The sequence below is a fragment of the Octopus sinensis genome, linkage group LG10 (assembly GCF_006345805.1).
Source record: "Octopus sinensis linkage group LG10, ASM634580v1, whole genome shotgun sequence".
NCBI classification, from domain to species: Eukaryota; Metazoa; Mollusca; class Cephalopoda; order Octopoda; family Octopodidae; genus Octopus; species Octopus sinensis.
The window spans coordinates 99,956,612-99,969,539 of record NC_043006.1 but is presented as its reverse complement, the minus strand read 5'-3'; the positions used below and the strand labels follow the sequence as shown (position 1 = coordinate 99,969,539).

Below are 12,928 nucleotides of genomic sequence, written 5' to 3'. Positions count from 1 at the left end.
GACTTAATGCATGCTTTTATTTCATCAGATTTCGTTCGACTCACAATGACTGGTAATGTCTGACTGACGACTCCCGATAAAACTAATGTAACTCCTCCCATAGAATTATTGTTGCCACTGATGTCCTGAAAGGTCCTGCCAAGAACTTTCATTGCATCTCTATATGACATGGTGCATTCATCCCATATGATAAGGTGGAATTGGCACAACACTTCTGCTGAATCTGAATCTTTGCTTATGTTACAAATTTGACTGTCATTTGTGACCTGGTTTAGTGGTATAAAATCAGAATGAGCTGTTCGTCTTCCTGGGAGACTGGTGGCAGCAAAGGCAGACAATGGTACGGCAACTGCAACATTATTGTTGCCTCACATGTAGAGAAGCAATGTTACACATGTTTCACCTCTGTCACCAAATGTTACAAATATTTTACCTGTGCCATCAAGAAAGAAAATTACTCTGCTTTTTTCTGACGATTGTTGAACGCCGCACGCATACACACATAAATACATTTACATACAGTATTAAATAGCAGATCAAATGGACGTGTGTGTGTGTGAGAGAGAGAGAGAGAATGGGTGTGTTTTCAGATATACGTACATAACTAGATAAATAGGCATACATCTTTCTTGTATGTATGTGTAGGTGTGTGAGTGAGAGAGTGAGTGTGCTACTTAGAAATCACTCTCTCACACACACTTACATACAAAAAAGGTGTATGCATATGTATTTATATACGTATACAGAACAACACACCCTTTCACTCATACACACACACACACATAAATGTATACAAATGTACGTAATAAAACACACGTGTGCGTGTGTGACTGACTACAAATACACGGCGTGAAAAACAAAATAAATTAATATTTTTACGGAAATTAACGAAGTGGGCTAGTTCAAGCAAAATAATGCCCATATTTTGGGGGGCGCCCCATGTTGAATTGTAAAATTTTAACGTGATATTTGTGTAATAAAGAAATGAAACCTGGATTGTGAGAGAAAGAGAGAGTGAGAGAGAGAGGGGGAGAGAGAGGCGAAGAAAGATAGTGATAGAGAGAGAGAGAAGGAGAGAGAGATAACATTGCAAATAATGAATAAGATAGACATGAAATGAAACAATCGTATCAATAAAAGCACGTTAAAACTATCTTGTGCCGAATATTTAAATAATTTATCATAGATGTTTACAAATAGCGAATTAAAACTTGAAATGAAAGCATAAAAATTAGACAGCGGCAGACTTCGCCGTTTGTACGTCAATACCGGAAGTTGACATTGAGAAACATTTTTAAAGAAGTGAATCTAATATATAAAACCAAGTGATATTTTCTTTTATTTTTAATAAAAAATCAAATGAGGATCCTATAAATTGTCGAAGGTGGAATTATTCATGTATTCGAGCGAAAACTGAATACACACACATCTCTAAACTTAGATAAAAAAACTTAGATGTGTTTCGACCAGAGATTGGTCCAGGCCATGTCTAACTTAATAGCACCACCTGATAGGATTATTCGAATCCTGTTGAAGTCAAGTTTTGTTCAAGTACTGAGTTCTTGTTGGGTGAGTTGTATCCAGTTTTGTTCAAGTAGTGAGTTCTTGTTGGGTGAGTTGTATCCAATTATGGGTGGCTTATCTGGTATTCTTTGAAGGAATCTATCCAGACTCTGTTTGAAGTTGATGGGATCCTTTTCCTCTTTGATCTCCCTCGGGACAATGTTAAATAGGGCAGGGCCTGTTGAGGAAAAGAAATTATGTTGCAGTGTACATGTATGTTGTGATCTTGAATTTGGCAGGGGACGTATAGCCCGTGGTCCAAGTCTCGGATGAACCTTGAAGCTAATGTTTAGGTCGTTTGGGCAAAGTTGGCGGTATATTTTCCACATCGTACAAATGATGTACCGCTCACGGCGACGCTGGAGGGAGTAAAGTTTCAAGGCTTTAAGGCGATCCCAATAATCGAGAGCAGCCATGCCTTCAATTTGTTTAGTGAGAGCCCTCTGGGGTGACTCAATTCTGGAGATGTTTTTTCTTGTGTGAGGAGACCACAGTGGGCAGCAGTATTCAAGGTGTGGCCGTACAAAGGATGAAAAAAGTGGTATGATGACACCTTGTTCTCTGAACCGGAAAGATCTTAAGATCCAGGAACTCATCCTACGAGCTGTATCGACCTTCTTGTTGATGTGTGCACTCCAACGGAGATCGTCATCAACAATTACACCCAGGTCTCTGATATTGTTAGAGGCTGTGAGCGGTTCCCCTGAAGGAAGAGAGTATGGTTGTTTTAGTGAGGAATTTCTTCTAAAATGCATCAGCTCAAATTTTCCCTCATTCAGTTGCATTTTGTTTCTGTCTGCCCATTGACTCACAGCATATAGGTCAGACTGGAGTTGAGTTCGGTCTGCTTCTTCATTGACGATTTGCTGGAGCTTAGTGTCATCAGCGAATATTTTCACTTTGCAGTGATGTACGACACTGGAAAGGTCGTTTACATAAATTATGAAGAGTAGCGGACCCAAAACAGTTCCCTGGGGAACACCGCTCGTGACTTTTGCTGGGTTTGAGTGGACTCCATCTACTACAACATGTTGTGTTCTATTCGCTAGGAAATACTGAATCCAGTGTAGAACTTGTCCACGGATTCCAACATTTGCCAATTTTGAGAGTAGGATGTTATGGTCTACCCTGTCGAACGCTTTACTGAAGTCAAGGTATATGACGTCAGAGTTCGAACCTGTTCCCAAGGCTTTGAGTACATCTTCAATGTGGCGTAAGAGCTGTGTTAGACAGTCCCTGCCACAGCGAAAGCCATGCTGATTTGAATTTAGGAGTTTGTGGGTCTCCAGGACGTCAGCTATCCTTGATCTTAACACTCTTTCAAACACTTTAATGATGTGGGAGGTGAGTGAGATTGGGCGATAGTTGACTGCGAGGGATCTGTTTCCCTGTTTGAAAACCGGGATGACCGACTGGGATAGAAACTTTTTCGGTATATAACCTGCGTCTAACGAGTTTCTCCAGAGGTTGGTCAGAGGGACTGCAAGTTGATATCTACATTCCTTCAGGAGACTGGCGGGAAATCTATCAGGGCCTACAGCAGAGTAATGTTTGACCTCATTTATTGCTGCTACGATGTCGGTGGCAGTGAAGGTTATGTCTGCGATTTTGTGTTGGGAGTCAGCTTCGTTCGTTACCCTCACATCAATCTCATTGGGAACACTGAAGACAGAGCAATATTGTTTCTGCAGTATTTCTGCCATTTCTTTAGCATCGTGTTGGGGAATGCCGTTTTCATCAATCAATGGCACAATAGGTGAGACAGTGGTTCTATGCTTATTTGCATAAGAATAGAACACTTTTGGGTTCTGTTTGATGTTTTTGATTACCCATTGTTCCTCCACAGCTCTTTGATTTTCAATGGAGGTTTTCATGTTAGTCTGCAGATGAAGTTTTTCCAGCTCTAGTCTTTTCATTGTTGTTGAATGTGGATGTTGCGTGTGGGAATATTTTAATTGGTTGATTTTTTTGTTGAGTCTTTTGATGCGCCTGATGAGTGTTTTTTTTCTTTTTAGGGAGCCGGTTTCTGTTTGTGTTAGTAGATTTCTTGGGAGCGTGTTTAGAGCATGTGTCGGTGACAATGGTTTCAAAGTGCTGCCACGCGGTCTCAATATGAGGGGAATTGAGAGTAAAAGACCAGTCGATGGAAGACAGATCCTTTCTGATTGTTCCCCAGTCCGCTTTGTGGAGATTTATGTTGTCAAATGGGTGCCATGGAGTGGGATTGGCTGGTTTGGTTTTTATACGTCGGGAATTAAGATTGCAGAGTACCATGTCGTGGTCTGAGAGGAGAGTTTTTTCGACTGAAATGCTGTGAACGTAGCTAGAGTGATTGGTCAGTACCAGATCCAAGATCGTTTTATTCTGTCTCGTTGGTTCAAGCACTAGCTGAGTCAGGAAATACTCATCCATCAGATTAAAGAGCAGTTCTGCTGCTGCCCTATCTGATGTAGAGCACTTGCCTAACTTCGGAGTATTTGTGGGCCAGTTCACATGAGGGAGGTTAAAATCACCCATCACTATTATGTTTCCGGAGTGGTACTTCCGAAGGAAGGACTTGACTTTGCTAAGGCACTCTTCAAAGTACTTTAGAGGTGCCTGGGGAGGCCTGTAAAGACCAACAATGGTTATGTCCTTGGCTTTGTTGTATACTGATACCGATTCACAGTAGCCATTGGAAAATGTGTCCTTGGCATCAAGTGAAAAGGAGTCATGGATAAAGATGGCTGTCCCTCCCTTATTTCGGTCTGTGCGATCCGCACGAACAATGGTGAAATCTTTTATTTTCACCTCTGCGTCCATATGGGTGTTGTTCAGGTGAGTCTCGGTAAGGATAAAGAAAGGGAAGCAATGTGCCATTTCGGCCAGCCAACTCTCTATATATGGGATCTTCCATTTTTGGGCAATAATTGATGGGTTGATGCCACGTACATTTAACAGGAATGTCGAGGTAAGGGAAGTTGGTAATGGGTGAGTGGTCCTTGTGATTTGCATAGATGGTTGGTGATGGCTCGCTGGATCTCCTGGCTTAGGTCGGCCTTCATATTTTCCAGGTATGTCAGTAAAAAAGAGTTACTTGTTTGGTTTGTCACTTGGTCAGAGGATACGTATTTCAAGTTGGCGTTATTTGGTGTTTTTTCCTGGTTCTGTCTACGTTGTTTGATTGTAGGAGGGGAAACGTGGTTGTATTTTGTTCTTGTTGTTGTCCTAGATTTCCTCTGTTCCTGTTCACATCTATTCTGTGATCGTTTTGTGCCCTTCAGATGGTGGTTGTTGCATTCTGGGTTCAGGCACATCCTTTGTGAGACAGAAGTTTGGCACAGTTTAGGATGGAATAAGGTGCATCCATTGCCTCTTATGCATCCGTATTTAGGGTCAGAACCATAGATTCTGTATTTAGGACAGTATTTGGGGTGGAGGTGGGGGCAATTTTTTCCTGTTATACCGTATGGACAGGTGCCCATAGCAAGTCTACGACATAAGGTCGGGTGGGGAAAAGCACAGCGTCCATTTTTGTTTGTGTCGCTGGGGCCAAATCTACAAGTGCCTTTAGAATAGTAACGGCAGGGGTTTTTTCTATTTTGGCAGTAGTAGTAGTGGTGGTGGTGTTAGAAGCAGCTTGTTGATTTTGTGATGGTGGGTTCTGGCTTGCCAGTATGTGGTCAAATCTGCAGCTGCCTTAAGAGTAGTAGTGGCAGATAGTTTTACGCGGATGTAGTAGTGGTTTTCCTATTGTGGCAGTAGTGGGGAGTTGTAGCAGCATTGGAACTTGACTAGTGGTAGTATTAGAGTGTTGTTGTTGTTGTTGTTTTTGTTGCTGTAGCGAAGGTGAGACTTGACTTGGTTCATCAGGTGCTGTTGTCAATGGAAGTAGGTCAGTTGATTGTTGCTGTTGAAGTGACCACTGACCTGTTGGAATTTGGTCATTTGTTGTACTGAATTCGTTGGCAAGAATGGCTTTTAGTGTAGCCATGTGCGCGTGGAAAATAGGGAATATCCTAACAATTTCTTTTAATTTATTTTCTATCTGTTTTACAGATCTGTGAAAGGACTTTTTCGTTAAATCCTCAGTTATTTTGCTATAAACATTAGCTTCGTTGTGATGGATGAACCAAGCGTTAATCATTGCAGTAATTTCATTTTCAACCCAGCGGCTTTTTTGAAAATTATTGGCCATATTCAGTGGGGTAGTGTTTGTAATATATATATGTATGTATGTATGTGTATGCGTGTGTATGTATGTGTACACCAGTTATTGATGGCTTGATGTAAAATAGTGAACACACTGTTGAAAAGTTTGTGTCGATATACTCGGTAAATAGTGAATGTATGTGTACACCAGTTATTGATGGCTTGATATAAAATAGTGAACACACTGTTGGAAAGTTTGTGTTGATATACTCGGAAATTCGTGGCTTGTGTGTGTGAGAGTTCAGTGTAATTAGTACAATCTAATTAGTACAATGATGAGCGGTGTGTTTGATACAGACCAAGAAAAAAGAATTGTACTCACGGGACTAGTTTTAGAACTAGTCTTGGGTTTAGTATTTAGTTTTGGGTTGTTCCTCTTTCTTCAGGTTGTATATAGATTTGTATAAATTTATCCTCCGATGGTAGTAAAAGAGTAGTATAGTAGGATTGTAGAGTTCAAAAGTCTTGAGATTAAAGACAAGGAGAGATTATGTTAGCTTGAGTTGAGTTGAGTTAAATTGAGTTGAAAAATGCTTCTTTAGTTAGTTACTGACGGGAGCTATAAAAAGTACGTCTTGTCACGACGACTCACACACACTTATATATATATATATATATATACAAAATTTAGATTCAGTTGAATATCATACTTAAGTTAAAGGCACCAGAATTCAGTATGTTATTACCCATGTATTTCAAAATGGGTTGTTTGGATATATATATATATATATATATATATATATATATATATATATATATATATATATATATTTATAAATACTAATATTTCTAAGTTTCTCTGTAGGAGACTATATATATATATATATATATATATATATATATATATATATATATATATATATATATATATATATTATATATATATATATGTATGTATGTATGTATGTATGTATGTATGTATGTATGTATGTATGTATGCATGTATAAAGAAAGTGAAAGAGAGACGAAAGAAGGGAGAAGACAGCTGTACGCATATACACCAACATACTTTACGCTTTTTCTCCATTTGTAGGTTCGTATGCATTTCTGTAAATGCATAATATATGTGAGTTATCATTCATCTAATCTGTATATTGGCTGCCTGTCTTTTGGTATATTAATCTATCTATATGTATGCATGTATATATATGCATACGGACGTACACACACTAAACGACACGCACACACACACACACTCACACACACATGCACACATGTATATCCATATATACTCATAATCGTACACGATACGACATTATAGGAATGCATAGATTGAGGATTGCATTAATCGGATTTGTTGTCAGGCATTATTCTACGAATGGACACCGACCTACATTTCAGAATCTGAAGTACATGATGTTGAACTAATGTGTGACTGACTTATCGTATCACAGGATTGTATATCTTGAGAGCAATTCTTGTGCAGCGTCAGTGATGTAGCCTCTGTCTCTCGAATTACTGGTCCAGTCCACCTGACACGCTTCTACATATATCTAGTTCAACTCTAAATGTATTGATCGGCGCGGCGCTGTGAGAGCGAAAGGGTAAGCACGTGCCTGAAAATCGAGCATCTTCACTATTCGCCCTTGCTCAACCTACAAACTGTGTATACTGTACGAAAAAGACTTGTTATATAACTTCGTGGACATAAAGCAAGTTTTACCGAGACTATGTTCCGTCCTGTGCTGTGATTGTCGACAGAGACAAAGGTTTGAGTAAATTTGATAGACGAATTTGCATATATACAAATATATAAAGTGCCTTTGGCAACTAGTTCCATTTATGAATTTCTAATTTATATACAACCCGGTCTAAAATTCACTGGATGTGTTTAAAAATAGTCAGTTATTGAAAAAATATTATATTCAGTATATTTCTACACCGCTAGATACATAAATGCATACATTGTCTCTCTGTCTGTCCGCCTCTGGCTGTCTGTCAGCAACTGGCAGTCTGTCTGTCTCTCTCTCTGTCTCTCTCGCTTTCTCTCTCTCTCTCTCTCACACACACTCTCTCCCTCTCTCTCTCTCTCTCTCTCTCTCTCTCTCTCTCTTTACGTATGTTTGTGTGTTCGTATGTACATATGTAATTATATACTTCTGTTAGGAGTTTGAATTTTTTACACTGTTGTCCTCATCAAGCACAAATATTTACTATGTATTTTGAGGTTTAAACATTGTTTGGATTTCCTTGGCATCCGTAGCTTATTGCTCAAAATGTTTGTGGAAGCTACCCTTTGCAGTATCAATAGACAGAGAAAACGATGACATATATGTAGATTTTGCCTACAAAGTATACACACACACACACACACACACACACACACACACACCACACACACACTCGCACACACACACACACACACCACACACACACAGAAACATGCACGCTCGTTCACGCAGATACATTCATACATGTAAGTATGAACGCATGCATTCATACATGCATTCTGAAACACACACATGCATGCATGTGTGTGTGTGTGTGTGTGTGTGTATGATTGTTTGTGTTTATGTGCAATTGTGTGTGTGTGTATTTATGGAAAACATAATTTCTGTGTCAAAATGTTTTTGCGCATCAGCTAAGTATACAGTTGCCTTGCGAATAAATGTTGTTTGTTGAGAATGGGAACAACATTTTGCCGCTGATGACACCAATAAAATTGTATAAATTTTATGTTTGTGTATCTTTCCTCCAACGTGCTTCATAAACTGCTGTCATGTTGTTTGTTCATTCTTGAGCCATGGCTGGCTCATAAAGGCTGGTTCCTAGGTTTCATTGGCGTATAGGTCCCCCACCTGAACGGGACGCAGGTCCGTCGCAGGTGAGCTACTAGATGCATGAGGAAAGCGAAAGAGGGAAGGTTGTGACGAAGGCGTCAACGGAAGTTCTCCATTACCTTCCGGCTGACCCGCATGGAGCTTAGGTGTTTCGTTCATAAACACACACATCGTCCGGTCTGAGATCCCTCGACCGCGTGTCCGCTGCTCTAACTACTAGGCCATATGCCTCCACAAACAACTGCAATAAGTATCTAAATTCAGGTGTATCATATCTCACAGAATTAGAATTACAGTCATATATTCTGTTACACATATTGAAAAACAGTAAGCCTTCAAAATTTGTATTCAACTTCCTATATTCTTGTAGTGAACGAGTTACTTGCTATTCTTTTAATCTTTGAAACTGTTTAACTGGCAAACAAATTGCAAAGATCGCTTGTTTAAATTTGGATTATTCGTTTGTTATCAGCATTTAAATGTAGATGTAAAAAGTACACACGATTAGCGAGTAAGGCTTTCTCACAGAATTCTCGATCGCGAAACGGGTTTCCTTGTAAAAATAGCTCAGTGACGCTCAGGATACACCATATATATATTTATATATATATATATATATATATATGTGTATATATATATATATATGTGTGTGTGTGTGGTGGGGGTGTCTGTGTGTCTGTATTTGTGTGTGTGTGCGTGCGCGTGTGTGTGCGTGTATGTGTGTGTGTGCGTGCGTGCGTGTGTGTGTGTGTGTGTGTACGTATCGCCACATGAACTATTAACTTGAACAAGCAATCAACCATTAATAATAATAATAACAAAACAAGAAAAGGACGTGAACATGGAATGCATTAGTTTAACGCCCATGAAAGGTGAGAAACAGTGGAGGTCTTTAACCTTTAAAGCCTTGATTCCCAAAGTTTAAATAAAGTTTCGTCCTGCGGACCCCCTCCCGTTTTTTCAACGCTTCGCATGCCCCACCGATGCCCCCAAATGAAAATAGCAAAATGACGAACTAAGCAAAATGATCTTGTTAAAATAATTGTTCATGACAGAAACTTTTACAGATAAAATTTTAATATTCAATGAGAAGGGTGTACTCGTTTCTTTGTACGTGTCTTTTTAATAATTGCTACCCTCATCCAATTTACTGCGAGCCTTTGCTTGAATTGATAGTAAATTTGCAAAAGCCATCTCATATTCGTACGTAGTTTCGAATGGAACGACGAATTTGAGGGCGCATTTAGCGACATCTGGATAGGACTGCGTCATTTCAATCCAGAATTCACTGCAACACATATTAAGGAAGGCATGTTTTGCATCTCCATCATTGAGCAAGTTGATGAATCGTTCTTGAATGACATAATCTTCTGACGGAAGATCAACAACAGAGATTGCAAAGGGTCTGGTGATGATATTATGAACTTTTTCGAAATTTTGTAGGTCGGGGAAGTATCTTAGAATTTCAGTGTGAAGAATTAAGACATGCTGTTTAATTATGTCGAGGATGTCAGCATCAATTCGAAGGTCATCTTCATCAAGGAAAGTATTGGGGTTTGGAAATGGTGGTGCAAAAGTCTCACATTCCAATTTAGAATGCCACAAATGGAGCTTCATTTTAAATGTAGTCATTTTTTTCATGACGATGGACAGCGGCGAGTCCTTTCCTTTTAGTGCTAAGTTAACAGAATGAACTGATTCAAAAAGAAGGAGAGGCGTATAAGGAACCGAGTATTGGAGAATTGTCTGTGCAGTTCTTTTTTAGCACCACGAAGAAATTCGCCCATCTCCTTTCGTAGAACGATGAGTCTTTTCAGTACTCTGGCTTTGCATAACTACCTTACATGGGAGTACAGTAAAAGCGTTTCAAAATCGGAGCCATTGTCCATGCACAAGTCAGCAAAAAGATACATGTCTAGATAACTGGCTTTGATGAAATTTACCCCTTTGACCACATCATTCAAGACATTCTTCAAATGGTCGAGCATTGTGAAGTGTACAATGTGTACCAATTCCGTGAGGAGACTTCTCCTCCATTGTATGAAAGCCATAGCGGCAACCAAACATTGATGGAGCACCGGCGGTGCACACGCCAACAACGTGCTCCCAGTTTATGTTATGCGTGTTAAAGAATTGATTAACCTTTTGGAATATAACGTTTGCAGTCGTTCGGATGTTGCGGGTTTCGTGAAAAAGGAATTCATCTTACAGGCATTTGTTATGCACGTAACGCACACAAACACAAAGTTGTGCTAAATCCGCTATGTCAATGGTTTCATCAATTTTGATGGCGACATAGTTAAACATTGCTGTTTTTATCTTTGAGATGACCCGAGACAAAACATTATCAGATATCTCAACGATTGGACGACTGACGCTGTTGTTGGAAAATGAACCATGTTTAATCTTCTGTTGCTCGGACGTTCCGTGCACGAGTGAGATTATATCTTTGCAGCAAGGAAGAAGTAACTACTTTCCAATGCTATGATGTTTTGCAGCAGCAATGTTCCTTTAAACCTCGAAGGAAGCTTTCTGACCAGCCGCAACGTCCTGCATACACATTCCTGTGTCATCAAGCCTGGATTTGAGCAATCTGTCAGCTTGGCATCTGAAAACATTCCTCGTCATTGTTGACTGCACTGGGATGCTTCGTTCCGATATGCCTCATTAGCCTGCTGGACTTCAGTGAAGAAGCTGCACATATCTCAGAGCACAGAACTCACTGTGGTTTTTCTACTCCACAAAGCAGTAAGCACGGTGAAACTGAAGCTCAAATATGACTCGTCATATCTCCTTTTCTTTCTATATGAAACTCTACAAATAAATATAATAACATGTAAATCTTGTGCATATTATATATATATATATATATATATAAGATATTTTTCAAAGTACGCTAATTCCTTATTCATGAGGAAGTTACTTCGAAATTGGGTTAATTTTGTTTTACTTAAATACCCTCATTTTAGTCATTCTGTTGGATTTAGGTCACGTTTGTTACTATTGTAACGTCTCGAAACTACTTTAAAAAAGTTCAACTAAAAGTTCCTAGGTACTTTATGTAGAACAAACGTCTTAATTCTGACAGTTCCCCTAGCTTGTCTTTTTATTGGCTTATTCGGTCCATAATTATTGATGCTTAACACAAACATAAAAAGTAAAATTAAGAATGAACTTACGATGATAAATCTGTCGAAAACATAGGCGTTCGTAATGGTGTGATAGTGAAAACAAATCGCAATCTAATCATAGACCACTCTTGTGGACTATGTTATCAATTAGCCAGTGTGACGGCCCAGAATATACTCCTGCTTAGACTATAACCGGGGCTAGTCTGAAAATTGGCGGTGTAACAACCTAGAATATACCCCTGCCCAGACTATACCCTCTCCAGACAACCAGGCCAGAATATACCCCTGCCTTGAGGCCGTAGTTGAAACCAATAGCGATTTTATAGAATAAATATACTGGTAAGCATTTCAAGATATTTTATTGTAATTTTGGTAAATATATCTTTTAAAATGAAATGTTAATGTTATTTTCATTTTTGCGTAATTTAGAGGACAATTCAATCACCGCACTCTGTATGTATATATATACAAGCCCCATGCTTGCGGACAAATAACACAGATGTATCTCACTTATAAAAGTTGCCTCAGAACATATATAAAATGTGATACCAATCGACGAAGAATTAAAAGATGCATATAAAGTTAGATTTAAACATAGAAATTTAGAAGTATCAAATGCAAATACTCAATGTACCAATATAAAGACAATGTAGAGGTAGATTACTCTTTCACTCTTTTACTTGTTTCAGTCATTTGACTGCGGCCATGCTGGAGCACCGCTTTCAGTCGAGCAAATCGACCCCCAGGACTTATTCTTTGTAAGCCCAGTACTTATTCTATCGGTCTATTTTGCCGAACAGCTAAGTGACGGGGACGTAAACACACCAGCATCGGTTGTCAAGCAATGCTAGGGGGGACAAACACAGACACACAAACATATACACACACATTTATATATATATACATATATACGACAAGCTTCTTTCAGTTTCCGTCTACCAAATCCACTCACAAGGCTTTGGTCGGCCCGGGGCTATAGTAGAAGACACTTGCCCAATATGCCACGCAGTGGGATTGAACCCGGAACCATGTGGTTGGTTAGCAAGCTACTTACCACACAGCCACTCCTGCGCCTGGAAAACAAAAATTGACAACTTGCAAATGCTGCACAGCGCACCTGTACTATGAGTCATAGCCTAGATTCGTGCCAATGTGGCCATTCGTGTTGAGTCCATCATATTGATTCGTTTTAAACTACTTGGCTTTTGATAATTCTAAATTGCTGCGTTTAAATCGAAATCTACATGTAACTTTTAATTATTG

At 39.3% G+C, this 12,928-nt stretch overlaps 1 protein-coding gene across 1 annotated transcript; it reads right to left on the bottom strand.

Moving 5' to 3' along the window:
* Positions 1 to 9,656: 9,656 nt before the first annotated feature.
* LOC115216294 (protein ZBED8-like) lies at positions 9,657 to 10,166 on the bottom strand. The gene has a single exon (XM_029785496.1). The coding sequence runs from the start codon at positions 10,164 to 10,166 to the stop codon at positions 9,657 to 9,659; it is 510 nt and encodes a 169-aa protein (XP_029641356.1).
* Between the last annotated feature and the right edge of the window lie 2,762 nt (positions 10,167 to 12,928).